The 18,640-nt window shown below is 55.1% G+C and overlaps 6 protein-coding genes across 6 annotated transcripts; 2 read left to right on the top strand and 4 right to left on the bottom strand.

Annotated features, from left to right (window-relative positions):
• Positions 1–626: 626 nt before the first annotated feature.
• SPBR_05897 (fructosyl amino acid oxidasesarcosine) lies at positions 627–2,117 on the top strand (the record flags this gene model as incomplete). The annotated part of the gene is made up of 1 exon (XM_040764160.1): positions 627–2,117. The coding sequence occupies one exon, from the start codon at positions 627–629 to the stop codon at positions 2,115–2,117; it is 1,491 nt and encodes a 496-aa protein (XP_040622114.1).
• A 288-nt stretch (positions 2,118–2,405) lies between these two features.
• Positions 2,406–3,323, bottom strand: SPBR_06113 (transcription initiation factor TFIID TATA-box-binding protein; the record flags this gene model as incomplete). Its single annotated transcript, XM_040764375.1, has 3 exons — positions 2,406–2,837; positions 2,917–3,004; positions 3,070–3,323. The coding sequence occupies 3 exons, from the start codon at positions 3,321–3,323 to the stop codon at positions 2,406–2,408; spliced, it is 774 nt and encodes a 257-aa protein (XP_040622113.1).
• Positions 3,324–6,279: 2,956 nt separating this feature from the next.
• SPBR_05678 (electron-transferring-flavoprotein dehydrogenase) lies at positions 6,280–8,498 on the bottom strand (the record flags this gene model as incomplete). The annotated part of the gene is made up of 2 exons (XM_040763941.1): positions 6,280–6,379; positions 6,466–8,498. The coding sequence occupies 2 exons, from the start codon at positions 8,496–8,498 to the stop codon at positions 6,280–6,282; spliced, it is 2,133 nt and encodes a 710-aa protein (XP_040622112.1).
• A 2,914-nt stretch (positions 8,499–11,412) lies between these two features.
• SPBR_05755 (impact protein-like protein) lies at positions 11,413–13,283 on the bottom strand (the record flags this gene model as incomplete). Its single annotated transcript, XM_040764018.1, has 2 exons — positions 11,413–13,105; positions 13,159–13,283. 2 exons carry the CDS (start codon positions 13,281–13,283, stop codon positions 11,413–11,415), a joined length of 1,818 nt encoding a protein of 605 aa, XP_040622111.1.
• Positions 13,284–13,761: 478 nt separating this feature from the next.
• On the top strand, positions 13,762–15,141 carry SPBR_05926 (uncharacterized protein; the record flags this gene model as incomplete). Its single annotated transcript, XM_040764189.1, has 3 exons — positions 13,762–13,794; positions 14,010–14,072; positions 14,173–15,141. 3 exons carry the CDS (start codon positions 13,762–13,764, stop codon positions 15,139–15,141), a joined length of 1,065 nt encoding a protein of 354 aa, XP_040622110.1.
• A 1,166-nt stretch (positions 15,142–16,307) lies between these two features.
• SPBR_05802 (uncharacterized protein) lies at positions 16,308–18,029 on the bottom strand (the record flags this gene model as incomplete). Its single annotated transcript, XM_040764065.1, has 2 exons — positions 16,308–17,175; positions 17,428–18,029. The coding sequence occupies 2 exons, from the start codon at positions 18,027–18,029 to the stop codon at positions 16,308–16,310; spliced, it is 1,470 nt and encodes a 489-aa protein (XP_040622109.1).
• Positions 18,030–18,640: the final 611 nt, after the last annotated feature.

Genomic DNA, 18,640 nt, shown 5'->3' with positions numbered 1-18,640 from the left:
CACTGCTGTTCACTGTCATTTCCATTGAGGTGGGAGTCGTTATAATAAATGGTGCATCGTGGTGTACGTTGGCGTGGCTGTCGTATGCTGTCGTGAATGCTGTCTTTGATTGAAGCTATTTGTGCTCGTTGCGAAATCGCGATTCGTTGTTTTAGGGAGGCTCCACAAATTTCGTGTGCCTGCCGTCTCGCTGTGAACCAGCCTTGTGAGCTCTGGGAAAGAGCGCTGGGATGGTTCCAGTGCCTGGGCGTGGGCGTGGGCGTGGGTCCCCCCACGGCTAGCGACGGCCAGAGACACGGCAGTCACGATCGTCTACAGTGGGGAGTCTACTACCTGCACCATTTTACACCAATTGTGGGCATCGGTTAAGAGGGAAGGAACGATTTCTTCGCATTTATTTGGACATTGGCTGCCGATATCGACGGCCGACGATACTGTCTCAGCAGAGGAGTTGAAATAGTGGAGTATGGTTCATCTGTGACACGTCTCTACGGATATAGCTATAAAAGACGACGTCGGTCCACGTTCAACACGTAGACGACGGAATTGTCGAAAGAACAAACGACGAAGCTGCAAAAACTGGCCCACTTATTGTCGAACCTTCACCACAAACGCACGCCCTTAAAATGACATTCTCACCACCTACGTCCATCCTGATCCTGGGCAGTGGCGTCTTTGGCCTCAGCACAGCTGAGGCGCTCAGCCGGCGGCCCGAGTTTGCCCGCACGACCATTACCGTGGTGGACCGCGGGTCGGGCGACGTGGGAGGCGAGGACGACACCAAGCATTTCCCGGCCCGCGACGCCGCCAGCATCGACACGTCGCGCATCATCCGCGCCGACTACGCTGACCCTGCGTATGCGGCACTGGCCGACGAGGCGCAGGCCTACTGGCGGGGAAGTAGGCGGCCGGGCCCAGGCACTGTTGGTGCAGGAGATGAGAGCGAGGACGATTACATTGGCGGTGGTGGGCGGTACACAGAAAGCGGACTCGTGGTAGTGGCCGACGCACCGGACGATGCTGCTGCCCAGAAAGAGCAGGACCCGTCGAGACCCAAGAAAAAGTCCGGTATGGACTACGTGCGCGAGAGCTGGGCCAATGTGCAGGCATTGGCTGCCAAAGACGCGTACCTGGCCACCAAGCTCAAAGAACTACCGAACCCGGAGGCCATCCGTGCCGTTGTCGGGACGGGCGGCACCACGGGCGACTGGGGCTACCTGAACGGCGCGAGCGGCTGGGCGGACGCGGCGGCCAGCATGGCCTGGTTCCTGCGGCGGGTGCAGGCGGCCGGGCGCGTTCAGTTTGTGCGCGGCCGGGTAGCGTCCCTCGAGATCCAGACGGAGGGATCCAAAGTCGTAGGAGTGCGCCTCGAGGACGGCCGGACGCTCAAGGCTGACTTGACCATTGCGGCAACGGGCGCCTGGACGGAGTCTCTTGTCGGCGGGACGTCGTTGGCCGGCTCGTTGGCTGCCACGGGCCAGGTGCTTGGGTACGTGCCGCTGGTGAACGAAGAGGAGCATGCGCGTGTGGCCTCCATGCCTGTCGTGCTCAATCTAACGTCCGGCCTGTTTGTGATCCCGCCGGCGCCCGAGAGCGGCGAACTGAAAGTGGCGCGGCATTCCTACGGGTACATCAACCCGGCGTCGCCTGAAGTCGGAGCCGGCGTGTCCAAGCCGCTAACACACCTCGACAACCCGCAGCTCAACATTCCGGCGGAAGGCGAGGCCGACCTGCGCCGTGGCCTGCAGCAGATGGTGCCTGTGCCTGGGCTGGTCGACCGGCCCTTTGCCAAGACGCGAATCTGCTGGTACACGGACACGCCGACGGGCGACTTTGTGGTAGACTTCCACCCGGACCTTGAAGGCCTATTTTTGGCCACCGGCGGCAGCGGCCATGCTTTCAAGTTCCTGCCTGTTCTGGGTGACAAGGTTGTCGATTGTCTCGTCGGTCAACGGCCGGCTGCATTTGCCGACAAATGGGCGTGGCGGCGACAAGCGGACAAAGGTGCGAGTATCGCCGGCCTCGGATGGGCGACAGTCGTCACGGAGGACGGCAGCCGTGGTGGCAAGCCGGGTCTCTTGTTGCAGGACGAGCTGTCGAAGAGCTCCAAGGCATAAGGCATCACAGACATTGTATACACTAGAAACCACTTGTGTAGACGTGTCATAAAATATGTATTAAAACGAAGCATATTGAATCGATGAGTGCCCTTGTTCCTTTCCGGAACTCCTTTTTGTGTGTGAACGTACTCGACCAACGCCGATGCCATGCTGCAAGTAAGAGCAAAGAAAAGCACAAGTAAAAGACATTAAAGACGACAATGGTGACACGTTTCGCAGTCGAAACAACGACGCGCCAACACGGTGCAACGTAGAATCAAACAGTTTCCGAATACCCGTACACGGCTACACCTTGCGAAAGTCTTGCAGCACCGGGTAGATCATCTCAAAGGCCTGGTAGATCTCCTCACGGACTTTGGCGCCTGTGAGCACCGTCTTGCCGCTGACAAAGATCAAGAGCACGACCTTGGGCTTGATCATGTGGTAAATCAGACCGGGGAAGAGCTCCGGCTCGTACGAGCTGAAGTTGTGGTGCCGCGAGGCCAGGCCCTCCAGCCGGACGGGGAATTTGATGTCGCATGAGCCGACAATGTTCTGGATCTTGAAGTCGGTGAACTTGGCGTCAAAGCCTAGCTTCTGGATAATCCGTGCATACTTGCGCGACGCCAGCTTGCTGTCGTCTTCGGACTTCGCGCCGGTCACAACCATCTTTCCACTGGCAAAGATGAGCGCCGTCGTCTTGGGGTCGCGGATCCGCATGATAACTGCTGCGAAACGCTGCATTGCCATGTTAGCAAACAAAGAACGGGCGAGCAACAACACAAAACCTCGCACTCTCACACCGAGCCCTGCCTACCTTTGGGTTGTACTCTGCATTCCGTGCGTGCAAAGCAATGGTCTTGAGGTCCAGTCGGCAGTCCAAGTTGACTGTAGCGACGATATTCCTAAAATGTGAGCAAATACTGTTTCCGCGCTTTCGGCGTGTCAACAGCGCCACACGTATACTTACTGTAGCACCGGGACCAAGCCGCTCCCGCTCGTCACGGCAGACGGGGTCGCGGCAGGCGTAGCCGGCGTGACAACGCCGTTGCCTGCTGCACCGCCATCCGAACCACCAGCAGCAAACGAGCTCGTAGCTGAATTCGGTTGCATCGTTGTCTCCTGACTGCTGTCGGCTGCTGAACTGTCAAACGAGTCGTGTGGTGGCGTAAGCTCGGTATGGCCGCCAGGGAACGAGAGCGACCCAGGTGCCGTGAACGCCATTGCCTGCAACGCATTCACGGGATGTGTATGAATAGCTTCCATACTGGAAACCGGGAAATCTGCGTAGGGAGGTGGAAGTGAAGGCGCAAAGTAGAAGGTTTTGTAAAACGAGATCTATGCAAGCATGAGATGTTAGCATTCGCGGATACTCGAATTGATATATTCCAGCAAAATCGCAAATGGCAAATATGTGGCGTGGTGTGGCGGATCATGAAGGCGAGGACGGTCCAGGCTGAGAGGTGGCGAATATGGCGAGAGGCAATAACAAGCCCCATCATGATCTTCTGAACCACAGCTTGCGATCTTGGCCACCACTCGCAATGAGCAAGGTAAAAAAGCGAAGGCGATGAAAGGAGTAAGCAAAAATATAGATGAAATCCTACCAAAAAAAAAAGTGGGAGATAAACAAGTCAATGTCTCTCCCAGCAGTGCAGCTCCGGCAATGACGATTCGTTTTGGGAGGTGTAAAGATCGACTACCAAATATCAAGGTCGATCCAATGGCCCGTAACAGGCCAAAAGATTAGATGAGGCGTAAAGAAAATGGTTGCTTCTTGGAGAGGAGCTCGTTTTGCTCAAGGGAATGCAAAACAACAAAAAGCTTGAATTTGCTTCGACGATTCGTGCAAGAGCTTCGCTGTGTCGTTTTTCACTCTCGTTCTACTTGTGACGGCCCTGCTGCAAATCGAGGGGTTGGTGTGAGCCGACGAGATGCAGTTGAAGGGAAGGGAACCGGAGAGGTGGGAGGTTAAGAAAAAGGCGATTTTGCCTTTTATATATCGGCAAGGCTTGAGTATGAAAGAGGAAGAAAGGGTAGAAGAGACGGCAAGAGAGCGAAGTGAGAGGAAGTTGAACGAGCTGTTGCTTTGTTGACGTTTGCAAAAAACGGAAGGAGCGACTGCGTTTGTTGATGGGTGTGGATAGGCGCAGCTTCCGCGTAAGAGAGGCCAGAGTCGGTAAATTGTCGGTGAGGAGAAGGAAGTAACGATTCAAGTGGATGAATTGGATACAATAACAAGAAGGATCGACCCAACTGCACAAACAAAAAAGAGGCAGTTACGTCAATGAGGACCAACATGGACAGCTCTTGACAGCTAATCGCAAAGCTCCATTCGAAGCTGGGCCGCCAACGAAGGGAGCTGTGTTATTCTTATGTATGCCAACGAGATGCACTTTACAGGGACTAGTCATTGGACTCAGCCTGTGCGTGTGAGTGAGAGAGCGGCCCAAAACACAGGCCTCAAGGGTTCATGAGGAAGGGATCTCCATGCGAATGAATTAAATAAAATGCAAGAAAAAATGCAAAAGTGGCTGGCAAAGGGCAGGGGTGAGACGGAAAGGTGTGTTGCTGTGGCAGGGGCCCACTTTAGGGGTGGTTGTTGCTCTTTCTCTTGTCTTTCGTTGCGATGGAGGGCCATCGCATCCGCTGATTGGTCCAGGGCCTGGGGTTTGAAGCAGGCAGGATTGCGCAGCGAATCAGACAATGCGCTGGCGTCGCTCCTTCTCCCTCTTTTATCATAAGAAACTGCTGCCTGGGCGACAGTTAACGAGAGTGCGGCAGGGGCTAAAGGGGTGGGCACCTTTCCGTTTAGGGTGCATAACGTGTGAGCAAATAGGTTGTGTGCCTTGTTTTGTACTAGTACCTCTTTCCTTGACCCGTCATTTTTATCGTGGGAGCTCCTTCCCTTGGCCTGATTTTGTTGAGGTGAAATGAGGAGGAAGGCGCAAACGAACTACGACGGCATGCAATATTTTTTATCACCGTCCGTCTAGTTTTTATCTGTTCTTATCACCATCATGCGATGTAAGATACGACATTCGTGTTGTATTTCTTTCTCTCATCGCCAGGCATATAAGTCCCTTCTGTGCTCTCTTCACTTCGTATAACTCACCCAGTCCTACAGGAACCTTTTTGTTGTTCACTTGTAAAACTTGACACATCACTTTTTTTCTGTTTTTATTTTATCATCATTTCTATCTCACATTTTCTCCTTTTCTTTCACCTCCTCGTGCTGCTTTTCCATTTTCTGTCCTTTTTCGTACATTTTTGTCGACGTGCGTGAACACACCACCCCCTTGTTCACATCCCTTATCACAAAAAAAGGGGTGAGCCGTGGTGCAACATCTCAACCCTCTTCAAACTTCCTTCGCCCCTTGAAAGTGCAGGTAGATGTACTTTCATTCTGCTTTCTTTTTGCAAGCTAGGCTTTAGCACACCACACACTCGAGGCTCTGCGCCGTTCAGCTGCAAAGCCCCTGCCCACGGACCCTTCACACCCTTTAGTTTTCTCACCCAGCCATGCTGTTGCTGCCTTTTTCATGCCAAAAGACCACAGGTCCTACGACGTTCGGAGTACGAGGACATCATGACTCATTCCGTCCTTGCAGCTTTTTTTCTTTTACTCGATTGTTTGTCTTGATTTGCTGGCGTTCCTCATCCGACACAGCATGTTGCATGCATATGAATGCCGTACTTTTGAACATACTGACCTGTGGTCTTTTCTTCTCCTTTTTATTTTTTAACATTGAAGGGTATCCTGGCTCAACATGACCAGCCACCGTGTTGTGGCAGTGACCAATACGACAGATCAAGACCAGCTAATGCCCGCCACCAAACAAAATACGCCGGTGAAGGCGCGGGACTGGTCGTTGTCTGCCTTTTGTCCTATAGTTGCACGGCTCATTGCAGCTACCTGCAGGCAGAGAAGAGAGGCCGTTGGTCAACCGGCTAAACCTGCCAATACTTTGTCCGTTTGTTTCGAAAGAAACCGTTTTACTTCATACAGTGTGAACTTTTCTTTTCTTTCCTAGCAAAACAACCAATCCGATGTCTCCAAAATGAATATGTGCAACCAAACGACAGAGTCAAAAAGTAAACATAATGTATGGGCTTTACTGTCCACTCCTCACTCTCAAATTTTTCTTCCTCTTTCTCTCCGTCTCTCTCTCTCCGTCTCTTATGTCATGTAGTACTTGGGACCTTCGCCACCCTGGGGCACCTGCCAGTTGATGTCCTGCTTGGGCGCCTTGATGTCGCACGTCTTGCAGTGAATGCAGCTATACGGGTTAGTGTGTGCTTAAAAAAGAGAGGAAAGAAACAACAAAACGAGAGAACAAAAGTGAAGAGCGGAAGGAGGACCTACTTTTGCGCGTTGATCTGGAAACGCACGCCCTCAGGCTTGGTGTTGTCCTCAATGTACTCATAAACGCCGGCCGGGCAGAAGCGGTTCTCCAGGCCTTGGAACTCAGGATACGTCTCAGTCGTGTGCTTCTCCCAGTCCTTGACCTGCAGGTGGACGGGCTGGTCCTCTTCGTGGTTGGTGCCGGTGCGCGAGACGCTCGTCAGGATGTCAAAGGTGATTTCGCCGTCGGGCTTGGGGTAGTCAATCTTCTTGTACTGGCTCGCGGGCTTGGTGGTCTCGTGGTCTGCGTGGCGGTGGTGCAGGGTCCAGGGCATGCGGCCCTTCAAGACAATGGCCTCGATGCCCGAGTACAGCACGCCGCCGTACATGCCGAGGGGCGTCTGGAAGGACGGGCGCATGTTGCGGACCTCGTGCAGCTCCTTCCAGATCGAGGACTTGCGGAGGGCCTCTTCGTACTCGTACAAGAAGACGGTGTCGCCGCGGACCGTCGACTGGCCATCGTCGTCTTGGTTCTCGGCCTCACCCTCGCCCTCAGCAGCGGTACTGCCCGTCTTCAGCGCGTTCCACGCCGCCTCAGCGGCCAGCATGCCCGACCTCATTGCATTGTGCGTGCCCTTGATCTTGGGCACATTGACAAAGCCGGCCGAGTCGCCGATGATGGCGCCGCCGGGGAAGGCCACCTTGGGGACCGATTGCAGACCGCCCTCGATAATGGCGCGCGCACCGTACGAGATGCACTTGCCGCCCTCGAGCACGGACCGGAACAGCGGGTGCTGCTTCATGCGCTGGAACTCGTTGTAGGGCGACAGCCACGGGTTCTTGTAGTCGAGCGAGGTCACGAGACCCAGCGTCACCAGGTTGTCGCCAAAGTGGTACATAAAGCCGCCGCCGTACAAGTCATAGGGCAACGGGTAGCCCATGGCGTGGACAATCTTTCCCTTCTCGAAGACCTCGGGCCGCACCTCCCAGACCTCTTTGATGCCCAGCCCGTACGTTTGCGGGTCGCTGTCGCGGCGCAGGTCAAACTTCTTGATGACCTGCTTGGTCAGGCTGCCGTGGCAGCCCTCGGCAAAGAGCGTGACGCGCGCATGGAACTCCATGCCGCGCTCAAAAGAGTCCTTGGGCTTGCCGTCGCGGCCAATGCCGACGTCGTTGGTGGCCACGCCCGACACGCTGCCGTCGGCCGCGTACAGCACCTCCGACGCCGCGAAACCGGGGTACACCTCGACGCCCGCCTCCTCGGCGCGCGCGCCGAGCCAGCTGACGTACTGGTTCAGGCTGACAATGTAGTTGCCGTCGTTGTGCATCTGGGGCGGGATGGGCAGCGGGAAGGCTTTGGTCTTGGTCAGGAACTTCATGCTGTCCTTGCCGGCGGGCGTCGCAAACTCGAAGCGGTCCGGGTTGTCCTCGTCGAGCCAGTTAGGGATCAGGTCGTTGATGGCGTCTGGCTGGATGACGGCGCCCGACATGGTGTGTGCACCCAGTTCGCCCGCCTTTTCCAACAGCAGCACGCGGAAGTCCTCGTTGCCGGCCTCGGTGGCCAGTTGCTTGAGGCGGATGGCGGCGCTCAGACCGGCCGGGCCGCCGCCAATGATACACACGTCCACCATGTCGCTTTCGCGCTCGATGCTCTTGGGGTCGAAGCTGTCCTCGTCCGCGACGACGTCGGCCATGCGCCGCCGCCGGCTCTCAGAGAAGAATCGTGTCTGTGCGAAGTACGGGGTGGGGATGGGCTTGGGGGTGTTGCCGGTCGCAAATCGTGGCCGGCTTGCCGCCTGGACGCTATTGTGGGACGAGGAAGCAGAGGTGCGGCACCGGCGAGATGAGGGCGATGACGTCGTCGCCGGGGTAGCTGTGCATCGCAACGCGCTGCTGTTCCACCGGACTGGGCCGTTCGGGACCTGGCCCGAGGCCGAGTACGAGTTTTGTGGCGCGGCTGCTGGTCTGGTCGGCAGGACAGCTCTGCGGCGGCCTGCCGTCCAGCACACGCGCACCGCAACGGCAGGGCTGCTTGATGCTGAGGCTGTGAACATGGCTGTGGATGTGTGGAGTGTTGTGTAGAGGCCGTTCGTCGGGCGCTTGGTTTTTTGAAAGGTTGACAGTCGATGTTGACAATGGCGTCGCTAGTCTTCGAAAAAAGTGAAAATTCGAATGCCCAGCGGCAAGAGACGTTCGCAACCGTAACACCACGATAGGAATGAAGAAGAATTCGAGTCAGAGGTGTCAGGTCAAAGTGGAACAGGAAAATGCCAGTTATTGCATGGCCGCCCGTTTGGCCTCTTTGGGGTGTTGGTCTTGTGAGAAGACTTGAGCAGCCGGAATGTCCAAAGTGGAGGTCCTGCACGGTTAACCAAGGGCCGAGGAGGCCAATTAGGTTGCAGACGAAAAGCAACAGCTCAAAGCTTTAGCTTCTTTCTTTTTTATTTTTTGTCTTTTCTTATTAGTTTTGTTTTCGTCGCTTTTAATTGCTTGTTTCGTGTTAAGCTGGTGCCACGGAACCTTCAATTGATACCGTAGAGAGCTTCGAAAGGGCAACTGACGAACAAAGGGCCAAGTTCGTGGTCTGTGGATTCGATAATGGCAGACTGGGGAGCGTGACTCTGGAAATGCAAACGGCTTGTGGTGGATGAAGATGGTGACGTATTTATTTGTGTGGTGTTTTGGAGGCCGTTATTCGGCTTGTGCGACTGCCCCAAACAATTCCAACGAAGCCCCACAGGATAGTGACCGAAAAGCGAAAATTTGGCAGGATCAACCCGACTACAGGGGCCTGGTCCGCTAGTTTCCTTCTCAGAGCCGAGGCCAGAAGGGGCCATGTCCCAGCCAGCCAATCGTAGGACACGTTTTACCGAAGCAAGCCGCCATGCGGTGGTGGATCCACTGGAACGGGAAACCGAAGGTCACGTGTTAGTACGAGACTTGTGAGACCAGCTACATCCCGCTTCCGTCACTCATACAGAAGTATTAATGATGCACGTAACCACTATTGGGACGATCTTGGGCGCATGACAATGCTGGAGAAAATCGAGGTGAAGTAAAAAGTGAAAATAAAAAGAAAATGATACACTATCCGTCGGACAATTACCGTCCGCGTACCCGTGTAAATACGATGTTTGATGTGAGCGTTGATGTCAGTGTGAACTGATCAACTCGTAAATCGTATCGCCCCAAAGATCCCGATGTGCGGTGTGAGTCTCTCGCTCATGTCCGTAGGTCTGAAGGTTTTCCCGGGACAAGGGGCTGAAATAGAACGGCCGTTCGAGAGTGGCCAAGAAAGTTGCCGAGTACAGAGAATCCAGAAATACGGGAAATAAGTAAACAAAATCTACGGTCAAATCCCAGAACTTGACAGAATATTTCTCGACAATAAAGGATGAAACGGAAATACAGAATAACGTATATGAGGTCCCAGGTTTCCTGCAACTTGCCCCAAAAATAGGTTGACAATGGGGGCTTAAACCGGCAAGTCCTCAGACCTTACAACAGACTCAGCCATGAGAATGAGCTGGTCGGATTTTGTACGGACCGGCTTCTCAGTCCAGATGTGTCTTCGGAGACGTCACCAAGCCTTGCGTGGGCACAAGTGTACGAGAATCCGCTGATAGAAACGGAGGTACCACTTGTACGCCAGCGGCAATGTCCACCTTAAGTCCCGCTCCGTCTCCGTTTCCGTACTAAGGCGTAAGCAAGTGGACGAGTGGTCTCGTCTTAAAGTATGCAAACACAAGACAAACGTTGTTTTGAAAAGTACATGCGCTATGATTTCTGACCGGCCGAGGTTTTCAGCTGTAATGGCGCCAGAGAGGAAACAATCGGATAGACTTCAACAGTGAGGCCGGCCATCGCACGGCATACGAGAATCGCCATGGACCGAACTCACGAATGCTTCTCCCCTCCGAGGAAAAGGCAGCAATTGTGCCGGGGGATAAAGTATTGCTGTTTTGCACTGTTCTGTGACTCTTTGATCAAGGAACCGGCTGTCGCTCTGTCGGTCAATGAGGAGCGAGCGGTAGAAGGAATCTCACATTGATAAGTTTTCGGTAAAGCTCTCTGGATTAACAAATAGAAAGGGTTGTTATTTGTTGTCTGCGACCGCAGCCTCGACGATATGCGCCTTGGGAAGGATAGTGAATATGGGATGTGATTGGTCAAGTCTTTTTCGCGATACCTGGCGAAGTGCAGGTTGCGCCTTCCAGCACGTGCCACATCATTTAGGTCGCCCCTTCCCAGATTCATTGGTGCCTTCCTTGTGTGCGTCACAATGTATGTGTACTCTCCAGAAGGAAAGAACGGCGATGACTGCACCTTCTCTGAGCTGATCCAAGACTGGTAACTCAGGGGCAATATAAAATGCCTATGATTTAGGAAAGTGCGAGTGCGAATGGGATCGCTTGCATCTTTTCGCCAGCGTTTTTCAGCGTTCGATTTATTTGCTTGCACACGACATATCTTCCTCATGAGAACAGTCACGAACTCTTCTCCTTCAGCCGCCTCCTATCTTTCTCAACTCGTCATTATCATCTCGCCGGACGATCCCGTGAACACTAGCATGCAAAGACACGCGCGAGGTAGCCTAGGCATGTCCTTGGTAGCGAAGGTAAAGTGCTAAGAAGATATGATTTCGTCTTCTTCGTCACACAGCATTCTGACTCCAGCAGGCAAGTCCGTGTCCCCGGCTCGATGCTCTACTGGCAGACGCTGCCAGACCCTGGACGAGGCAGATGAAACATGCAGAGCATCTCCTACCGGAATTCAGCTCCACGATAAACATTGTGATCCTTGGCTTTTTGCGTTGGAAGAAGAGACTTAGGCTCCAATATCGCGATCCTAGACTGGGGTATACACTACCGTACGATGTCAATGAAGAAGAGTGCCATCGACAAGAACATTGCCCTTATGCGATGCGGATCGGCCGCATTTTCGTAATGTTGCATTCCCCGCCAGTACTCATGTCTTCTGCTCTATTCGCCGAAGTGCCAGAATGTCTTTGAGCTTGACGGTGCCCTTGGCGCCCCAACCAGAGGGGCCAGCGTCAACATCCGGCCGCACGGCGACATACCAGCTCCAGGCGCGCCGGTCCAGCTCGGCGGTCGTAATGTGATCGGCCCAGCTGTCATAGACCATGCGCAGGGCACCCAGAAGCAGGCTGAGATTCTCTTCCTTCTCGGCATCCATGGCCTTGACTGTCTTCTTCTTTTTCGTTGGAGTTGTCTCGGATGTCGGCCCGACACCGCCAACCTTTCCAGAGTCTTCAGAGGACGCGAAGTTGCGCATGAGATATTGCCGAGCGCCTTCGGGCCGGTGGATGGGCATGCCGACCACAGGCGTCAGCCCTGTATTGGGGCCGTGCTTGAAGCGCGAGGCGGCGCTGTGACTACTGCTTCGACCACCAGGACCAACACCAGCACCAGCACCACCAGCTTCCTGCTGTTCGCGCATCGCCTCGAGGTCCAGTCCCCACGCCGCCTCGCCACCCAAGGCCACATCCGCACCCGTGCGGCGCAGGCGCTCCGCCATGACACCCGTCACGCAGTTGCGCATCAGCCGCCAGCGATCCGGGCCCAACAACGTGCCGCCGAACCAGCGCGTCAGCACAACCAGCGTATCGACAGCACCGAGTTCGTGCAGGATGCGCAGCATCAGGTCGCCACAGCCCGTCTCGCCGTCATCGTACGAATCCTGGCGCACGCTGCTGGCGTAGTCGCTGCTGGTACTGCGGACCCGGTAGGCCCAGGCGTTGTGCGAGGCCGTCAGAAGCTTGGGATGCGCTTCCATGAGAGAACGGAGCAGACCCGCCCGCTGTGCCGGATCGGTGATGGTGGTGGCGCGCGCCACAAACGTCGAGTCCTTGAGGGAGATGGTCTGGCTGGTAGACCAAACACCGGCGGCAGGCTGTGACAAGGCACTGTGGACCTGTGGAGCGAGTTGTGGTGGTGCTTGTTGCGGTTCTGAGGCCACAACAGCGTCGTTCCCGGTTGCATGTGTGGCCTCTGGCTTCTTGTCATCGTCGATATGATCCACCTCCTCTTGTTCTTCGTCGCCCTTCCAAGTATACCCGCTGCGCTTGAGCACGGCCACCTCACGGCCCAGGATGCGGACCCGCGGCTGGCCCTGGCCCCAGCCGGACTCGTCGGCACTGGGTCCTTTCGCCCACTCCAAGCCGAGACTCGTGGCCTTGGACCGCGAGTTGGCACTGACGACAGCCTGGGCCAGACTCAAGCGGCTCGACACTGGCTGCTCCGGCATGGTGTAGCGCAGCAGCTCGACGGCAAACGCCAAAACCAAGGGCGCACGGTTGGTCAGGAGGACGGTGGAAGCGATGCGGGCCTCTTCCTCCTCGTCGGCCGGCACAAACACGGGAAGCTCGAGGGAGCGTTCCAGCTCGGCGGCGGTCATCGGCTCGGGACCCATAAACATATTGCTGCTGCTCGACGCAGCTGCTGTGCCGTCCAGCTGCTTAGCCCGCTTGGCCGATGCCGATCCACTGGCCGAAGCTGTCCGTTTGCTGCCGGTTGCGCTGCCGCCTGCGGCCATTTTCTTGAGGGCCGTCTTGCAGCTCGTTTGTAATGACTTGGCCGCGGCAGCATCCTTGATGGCGTCCTTGACAACATCCGCCGGCGCCTCGGCAATTTGTTGGATGCTACAGGTGTCAGTAGGGGCGGGAAATACAGAGTTACAAAAAACAGCACACACCTTCGCAGATTGGCAGCCTGTAGCGCCTTCACCTGCGTCATTGCCTGCAAGATGGGCAGCTTGCGCGTTGTTGTCAGCAAGCGGAGCAGCTCCTGCAGATCTTTTTCCGAAGGAGCAGACGCCATTTTCACTATTGTTCGGCTGTGTCGTCAAGCTGATTTGTCGGCGTCGCCTTTGAACGAAGTGCACCACGACGACCACGACGCAGGTGTTTGTGAATTCCACAGAATGACGGTACGATGCATGGGATGCTAGTGGGAAAGCTTAAGTTGGTTACTCGCGAAGTCACAGGATAGGGCCACACTTTGGAGTACATACGGCAAGGTGAGCTACAGCAAGCGCCCCGCTTTTTCCAATTCGAGGTCAACGATTGGGGAAAACGTCGAAAACCTTGAACCATAGCAGAAAGCTTCCGCGGTCAACACTCAACTCGCTGTTCGTGGAGTTGAAACACACTCGGCCAAAGCCACGAGAAGATATTAGCCAGTTCATATATATATTTCAGACGCCAAAGGTGACATTTGCGCGGCGACTGGCTTTCATGTCACGAGAAAGAGACGGACTTTGTCAATCGTGTCGAATCGCATCTCATTTTCCGACATCATGAGCGTCACCGGCTCAAGGGCTGCCGGCATGGTGGTCCAGAACTGGAGATGCAGTTACCAAACATCCATGGTACTGTCATCTGTGTCTCGACCACTTCATCCATGTGTCGCCGCTAGCTCCTTCAGACGGACTCTCTTTCAGGCGACACCACCTCGCATGAAGCGGCCACCACCCAAGGGACCAGCATCAAAACAGCCACCCGCGGAGCCTAACCCGTCTTCACCATCTCAGTCCAATACAGACAGAGTGGCTCGTATACCACAATCTCGGGCAGCGCCTTTGCCGTACCGGCCATTACCATTCGCCTCGTCAGACAAGAGCAAGCAGGACGACGAGCAACAGCAGCAGCAAGGAAAGAAGGAAAAAGGAAAAGAAAAGCCGGAAGCTCTCGACAGTCTTTTCTCACAGCGAAAGCTGCCCCTTATTGGCGCAGCCCTGGCTGCGGGTGTCCTGGGCTTCTACATTATGCCCCTGCTCATCACCTACCTCAAGGGCGGCTGCCGCGACGACCACCAGCACGCCGAGGTTGCGCCCGATGCCATTCCCACGGGTCTTCCTCCCGTCGGTGCTGCCGCTTTTGACGCCTCTCTGGATGTGCCGGAGCGCATCATGGGCATCAAGCACGAGCGCAAGAAGCTGGCCAGCGGGTCGTCGGGCGCCGTGCTCGAGGTGGCCGTCGGCACCGGCCGCAACGTGAGCTACTACGTGTGGGATCCGGCTACGTTCACGCCCTCCTACATCAAGTCCTCGGCTGCGACAGCCGACTTGCTCAACGGAAACAAGGAGCGGCCCAAGATCACGTCGTTTACGGGCATCGACTTGTCGGGTGAGGCGCTGGGCATGGCGCGCACACAGTTGCGCGTCACCGTCCCGGCTGTGGCTGCCGCCATCCCCAAGAAGGCGCCCGCCATTGATGACGCTTTCAGCGCCGATGCCGAGGTCGTCAGTACCCTCGACGGCAAGGTGCGCCTCATCCGCGGCGACGCGATGCAGCCCTTGCCGCTGCCCGCGCCGTCCACCAACACCGCCCGCTACGATACGGTCGTCCAGACCTTTGGCCTCTGTTCGGTGGCCGACCCCGTCGTCCTGATTGCCAACATGGCCGCCGTCGTTAAGCCCGAGACGGGCCGCATTGTCTTGCTCGAGCACGGCCGCGGCAGTTGGTCCGTGGTCAACTCGCTGCTGGACCAGTACGCGAGCCGCCATTTTGCGCGATTTGGCTGCTGGTGGAACCGCGACATGGCGGCAATTGTGGCCAAGGCACAGGAGACGGTTCCCGGTCTGGAGGTGGTGTCGGTGAAGCGGCCGGGATGGCTACAATTTGGGACGCTCTGGAAGATTGAGCTGCGGGTGAGGGAAGCCGCAGCAAAGAAGTAAGGGTGAGAGTCGGAGTGCCACTGTTGTCAGCAGAGAGGGGAGAGCGGACTGGAAACATGACGATGGTGATGGATTAAAATAGGGAAATGCCTGCAAAAATATGCCATCTTCCTACTCGTTTTATGTTTATTCAAATGGACGTATCTAAGAAATTTTAAGATGGGCCTTGATTTTTTAATTATATATATATATATATATATATATTAATTTCACAATAAGCCAAAGAGATCAGGAATCACACAACTTTAATAAATCAAACGCTTTTCATGAACTAAACAAAAACAAGTAAAAACACAGGCAAACTTTGAAACCTCTCACTTCTCCAGCCGACTTGCTCTATTTTCTCTATCCGACACTCCCCTCCACCCTTTATGTATCAACAGATTCCCGTCTAAAGACACAAACGGCTAGTTTAATCCACTGGCGAACCTATCGTACAGGATAAGAAGATAAGAAAGGACACACCGGTAGGAAAGAAAGACATCAACGGAACCTTCTGTAGGACACATTGTAAGACAATAAACAAAAACAGAATCGTTCCCTCGGCCTTTTCTTTATAATCTTTGAGGCGATTCACACACGTCTCTTCATCTATTCCCTTTTCACCTGCCCACACTCATACACAAGAAACACAGAGAGCAGCGCAGACAGCTCAAACATGGGCGACAGCACAAGAGCGCAGAACGGAAAGAGGGGACGATGGAGATGAGAGCGGAGACCCCAGACGCTTGATCAAGCGACACAGGGAGAAAATAAGAGACCTTTCATAGGATAGGAGAGAGAAATGTCAAAAAACATGATAGACGACGAATTGAAGATGACAAAACAACGAAAGCACATTGAAACGGATCAACAAATAAAACAATAACACAAAATGCCAAATTTCGACGCCGGTTCATCCCCGTGAGACCTCACAAAAAATACCAAATGCCCGATTTTTTTGCAAACCCGCCGAACCCCTCAAAATCACAAAAAAGAGGAAAAGATCAAAAAAGATCAAAAATGAAATCGCAACAAAGAGAAGAAACCATAAATCGTTACATTTTTTGTGCATCTCACCTCCAGACACAAAACCAGAAGGAAATAGAAAGAGAAGAGGGGAATGGTATCTCAGAAGAAAAAGAGAAAAAGGAGAAAAAAAAGGAGGGGAGTGGTGAGATTGACAATTAAAACTCATCCAGCAGGCAGTCGAGCTCATCGAGCTCAATGTTCTCCGGGCACCGGTCCCAGCCGGTGACCATGCTGTCGAGCTTGGCCCAGTTCTCGGCCTCGTGGTCCCTCTTAGGGCCAAGCGAGAACATGGGGCGCATGGCCGGGCTCGTCATGAGCGCAAAGGACTCCATGTGGCGAGCGGCGGCGGTCTCCGAACCAAACAGCAGCGCCTCGTCACGACCGGCGTCGTCCAAGAACATGCCGTTGTTGTGCACATGAGCAGTAGCGGACGAGGGGGGTGCGGCCTGGGCGGCAATGGCAGCGGGCGACAGCAGGAAGCGGCTGCCGGCGTGCTTCTGCTTCTGGAGGCCCTCGGCGGTCTGCGTAAACTCCTTCTCGTCCTTTTCGAGAGGAGGTGACGCGCCGCGGTGGTTGCGAGACGAGTACGAGCTGGCCGAGCGGTGGTGGCCGGCGTGGTGGTAGCGCGCTTCGCGCGAATAGCGGGGGTAGCGGTGGGAGAGGTGCGTGATGGGCGTGCCGGGCATCGGAATGTCGTCGTCCAGGTCGTCAAACTCGGGCGAAGACAGGTCGACCTCAGGCGACGGGCTCAGTTCGCGGCGCCGCTCCTCCTCGGTGGTCTCGGAACCGGACGCGGCGCTCGACATCGGTGGCGTGACAATGCTGGTGCGCGGCACAATGAAATGGACGGACGAGGCATCCGGGAGCGGCAGGTGCGGGCAGGTGGTCAAATAGTAGTAGGTGCGACGGGGGTGAATGTTCTCGAGCTCCTTGGTCAGAGGGCAGTTTTTCGAGGCGGACCAGCAGGGGCGCTTCATGTAGGACGCGAGGCGAGACGAGATGATGGCGCAGGGATTTGCCGACCTGTGGAGAGAGGAGGAGCCATGCTGTTAGTAGATGCGCCTAAAAGGGGAAATACGAAAATGCGCTAAGAGATGGGAGCGCCAGGGCCAAAAAATATATGCAGGGACGAGAGGGAAAAAAAATAAGTGGGAATCGTGAGACTTCTTGGGTGGTAGAGTCAAGTCGGCAAACGAAATTTGGGAATTTGGGAATTGAAGACCCGACAATTGAAGGGATTGGTAGGAGGCGGCTTTCGGGAGAAATTGGACATACTGTTGAACGGATTTGAGCTGCTGCATCAGAATGGCTGACAGCTCCTTGATCAGGTGCGGGCGGTTGCCAGTGGACTTGAGCAAAATGATGACGGCCTCGACAATGTCGTCGTTGACCTCGTCCATGTCAATCTCGACCTCCTCGACGTCAGACGAGTCCAACTCGACAGACTGCTGGCGTTTTGGCGACTGGGGCGGTGTGGCGACAGCGGTGGTCTTGGGGGAGGCGTCGTGGCTGCGCTTGGTCCGCTTGGCCGAGGGTCGTTGTTCATCGGACGCGACGGCCGACGACGTGCGCTTTGGTGAGGCAGACGAAGAAAGAGTAGTAGCAGGTGGCGCCATGTTGGTAGTCGAGTCGAAGACGGGCGTGAGCTGCCGCTGGGTGGAAGACGAAGAGGAAGCAGACTGGGAGAAGGTTGTGTTGGACGAAGAGGTGGACGAGGTTGCGGGGGACGCTCCTGGTGATGCGATGGTGTTGGAGGAGGTAGGCTTGGTTGCGGCGGCAGCAGCGGCGGCGGCGGCAGCGCGAGCGGCGTGCGTAACAGGAACGTGGATGCCCAGCGACGGCAGCGAGAGTGATTTGCGACGAGTATTGTACGGCATGATGCGAGAGGGAGGGGAGGCCGCCGTTTTTGTGTTGTTGGAACGACAATCGGGCGATCACAAGGGACCGATCAAGGGGGAGAGAGAAAAGGGAGGAGAAAGAATACAAGAAATAATAAAAGGAGGAATAAGAGGGAAAATAGAGGGAGAGAGGGAAAAAGAAGAAATAGCAGGAAAAAGGTACAAAACAGGGGAAACGGAGATATGTGAGACGAAGGAGATAAAACTAGTAGGGTAGAGAAGAGAACACCGAGGGGGACGAGGCGAGCGATCTCCAGATCTCTCTGCCAATGCGCCAAAAGCGTTTGCTGTGTCTTTGCTTTCTTTGCCGTCTGTCTCGTCTATTGTGTGCGTTCTGTTCCTGCGTTTGTACGGCGAAATGACCTGTCCGCTGTGTGATGCAGGGGGCGGAATGTGGAAATAAAATGCGTGCAAATGCGAGCAAGTGCGTGCAGATGTTTCGCTGGCACTGATTGATTTCGATTCTTGGGTAGGAGAGTGTGGGGAGCGGAGCGGTGGGTGAGGCACGGATGGATGGCGAGGAATGCTGTTTTGATGCTGTTGCGTGAAAAATAAAAAATGAAGCAGCAGCAGATGGTGCGAAAGGTGGA

Source organism: Sporothrix brasiliensis (assembly GCF_000820605.1).
Source record: "Sporothrix brasiliensis 5110 chromosome Unknown Cont15, whole genome shotgun sequence".
Lineage (NCBI taxonomy): Eukaryota > Fungi > Ascomycota > Sordariomycetes > Ophiostomatales > Ophiostomataceae > Sporothrix > Sporothrix brasiliensis.
Note: the sequence above shows the minus strand (reverse complement) of the source record. Positions and strands in the feature narration are given on the sequence as shown.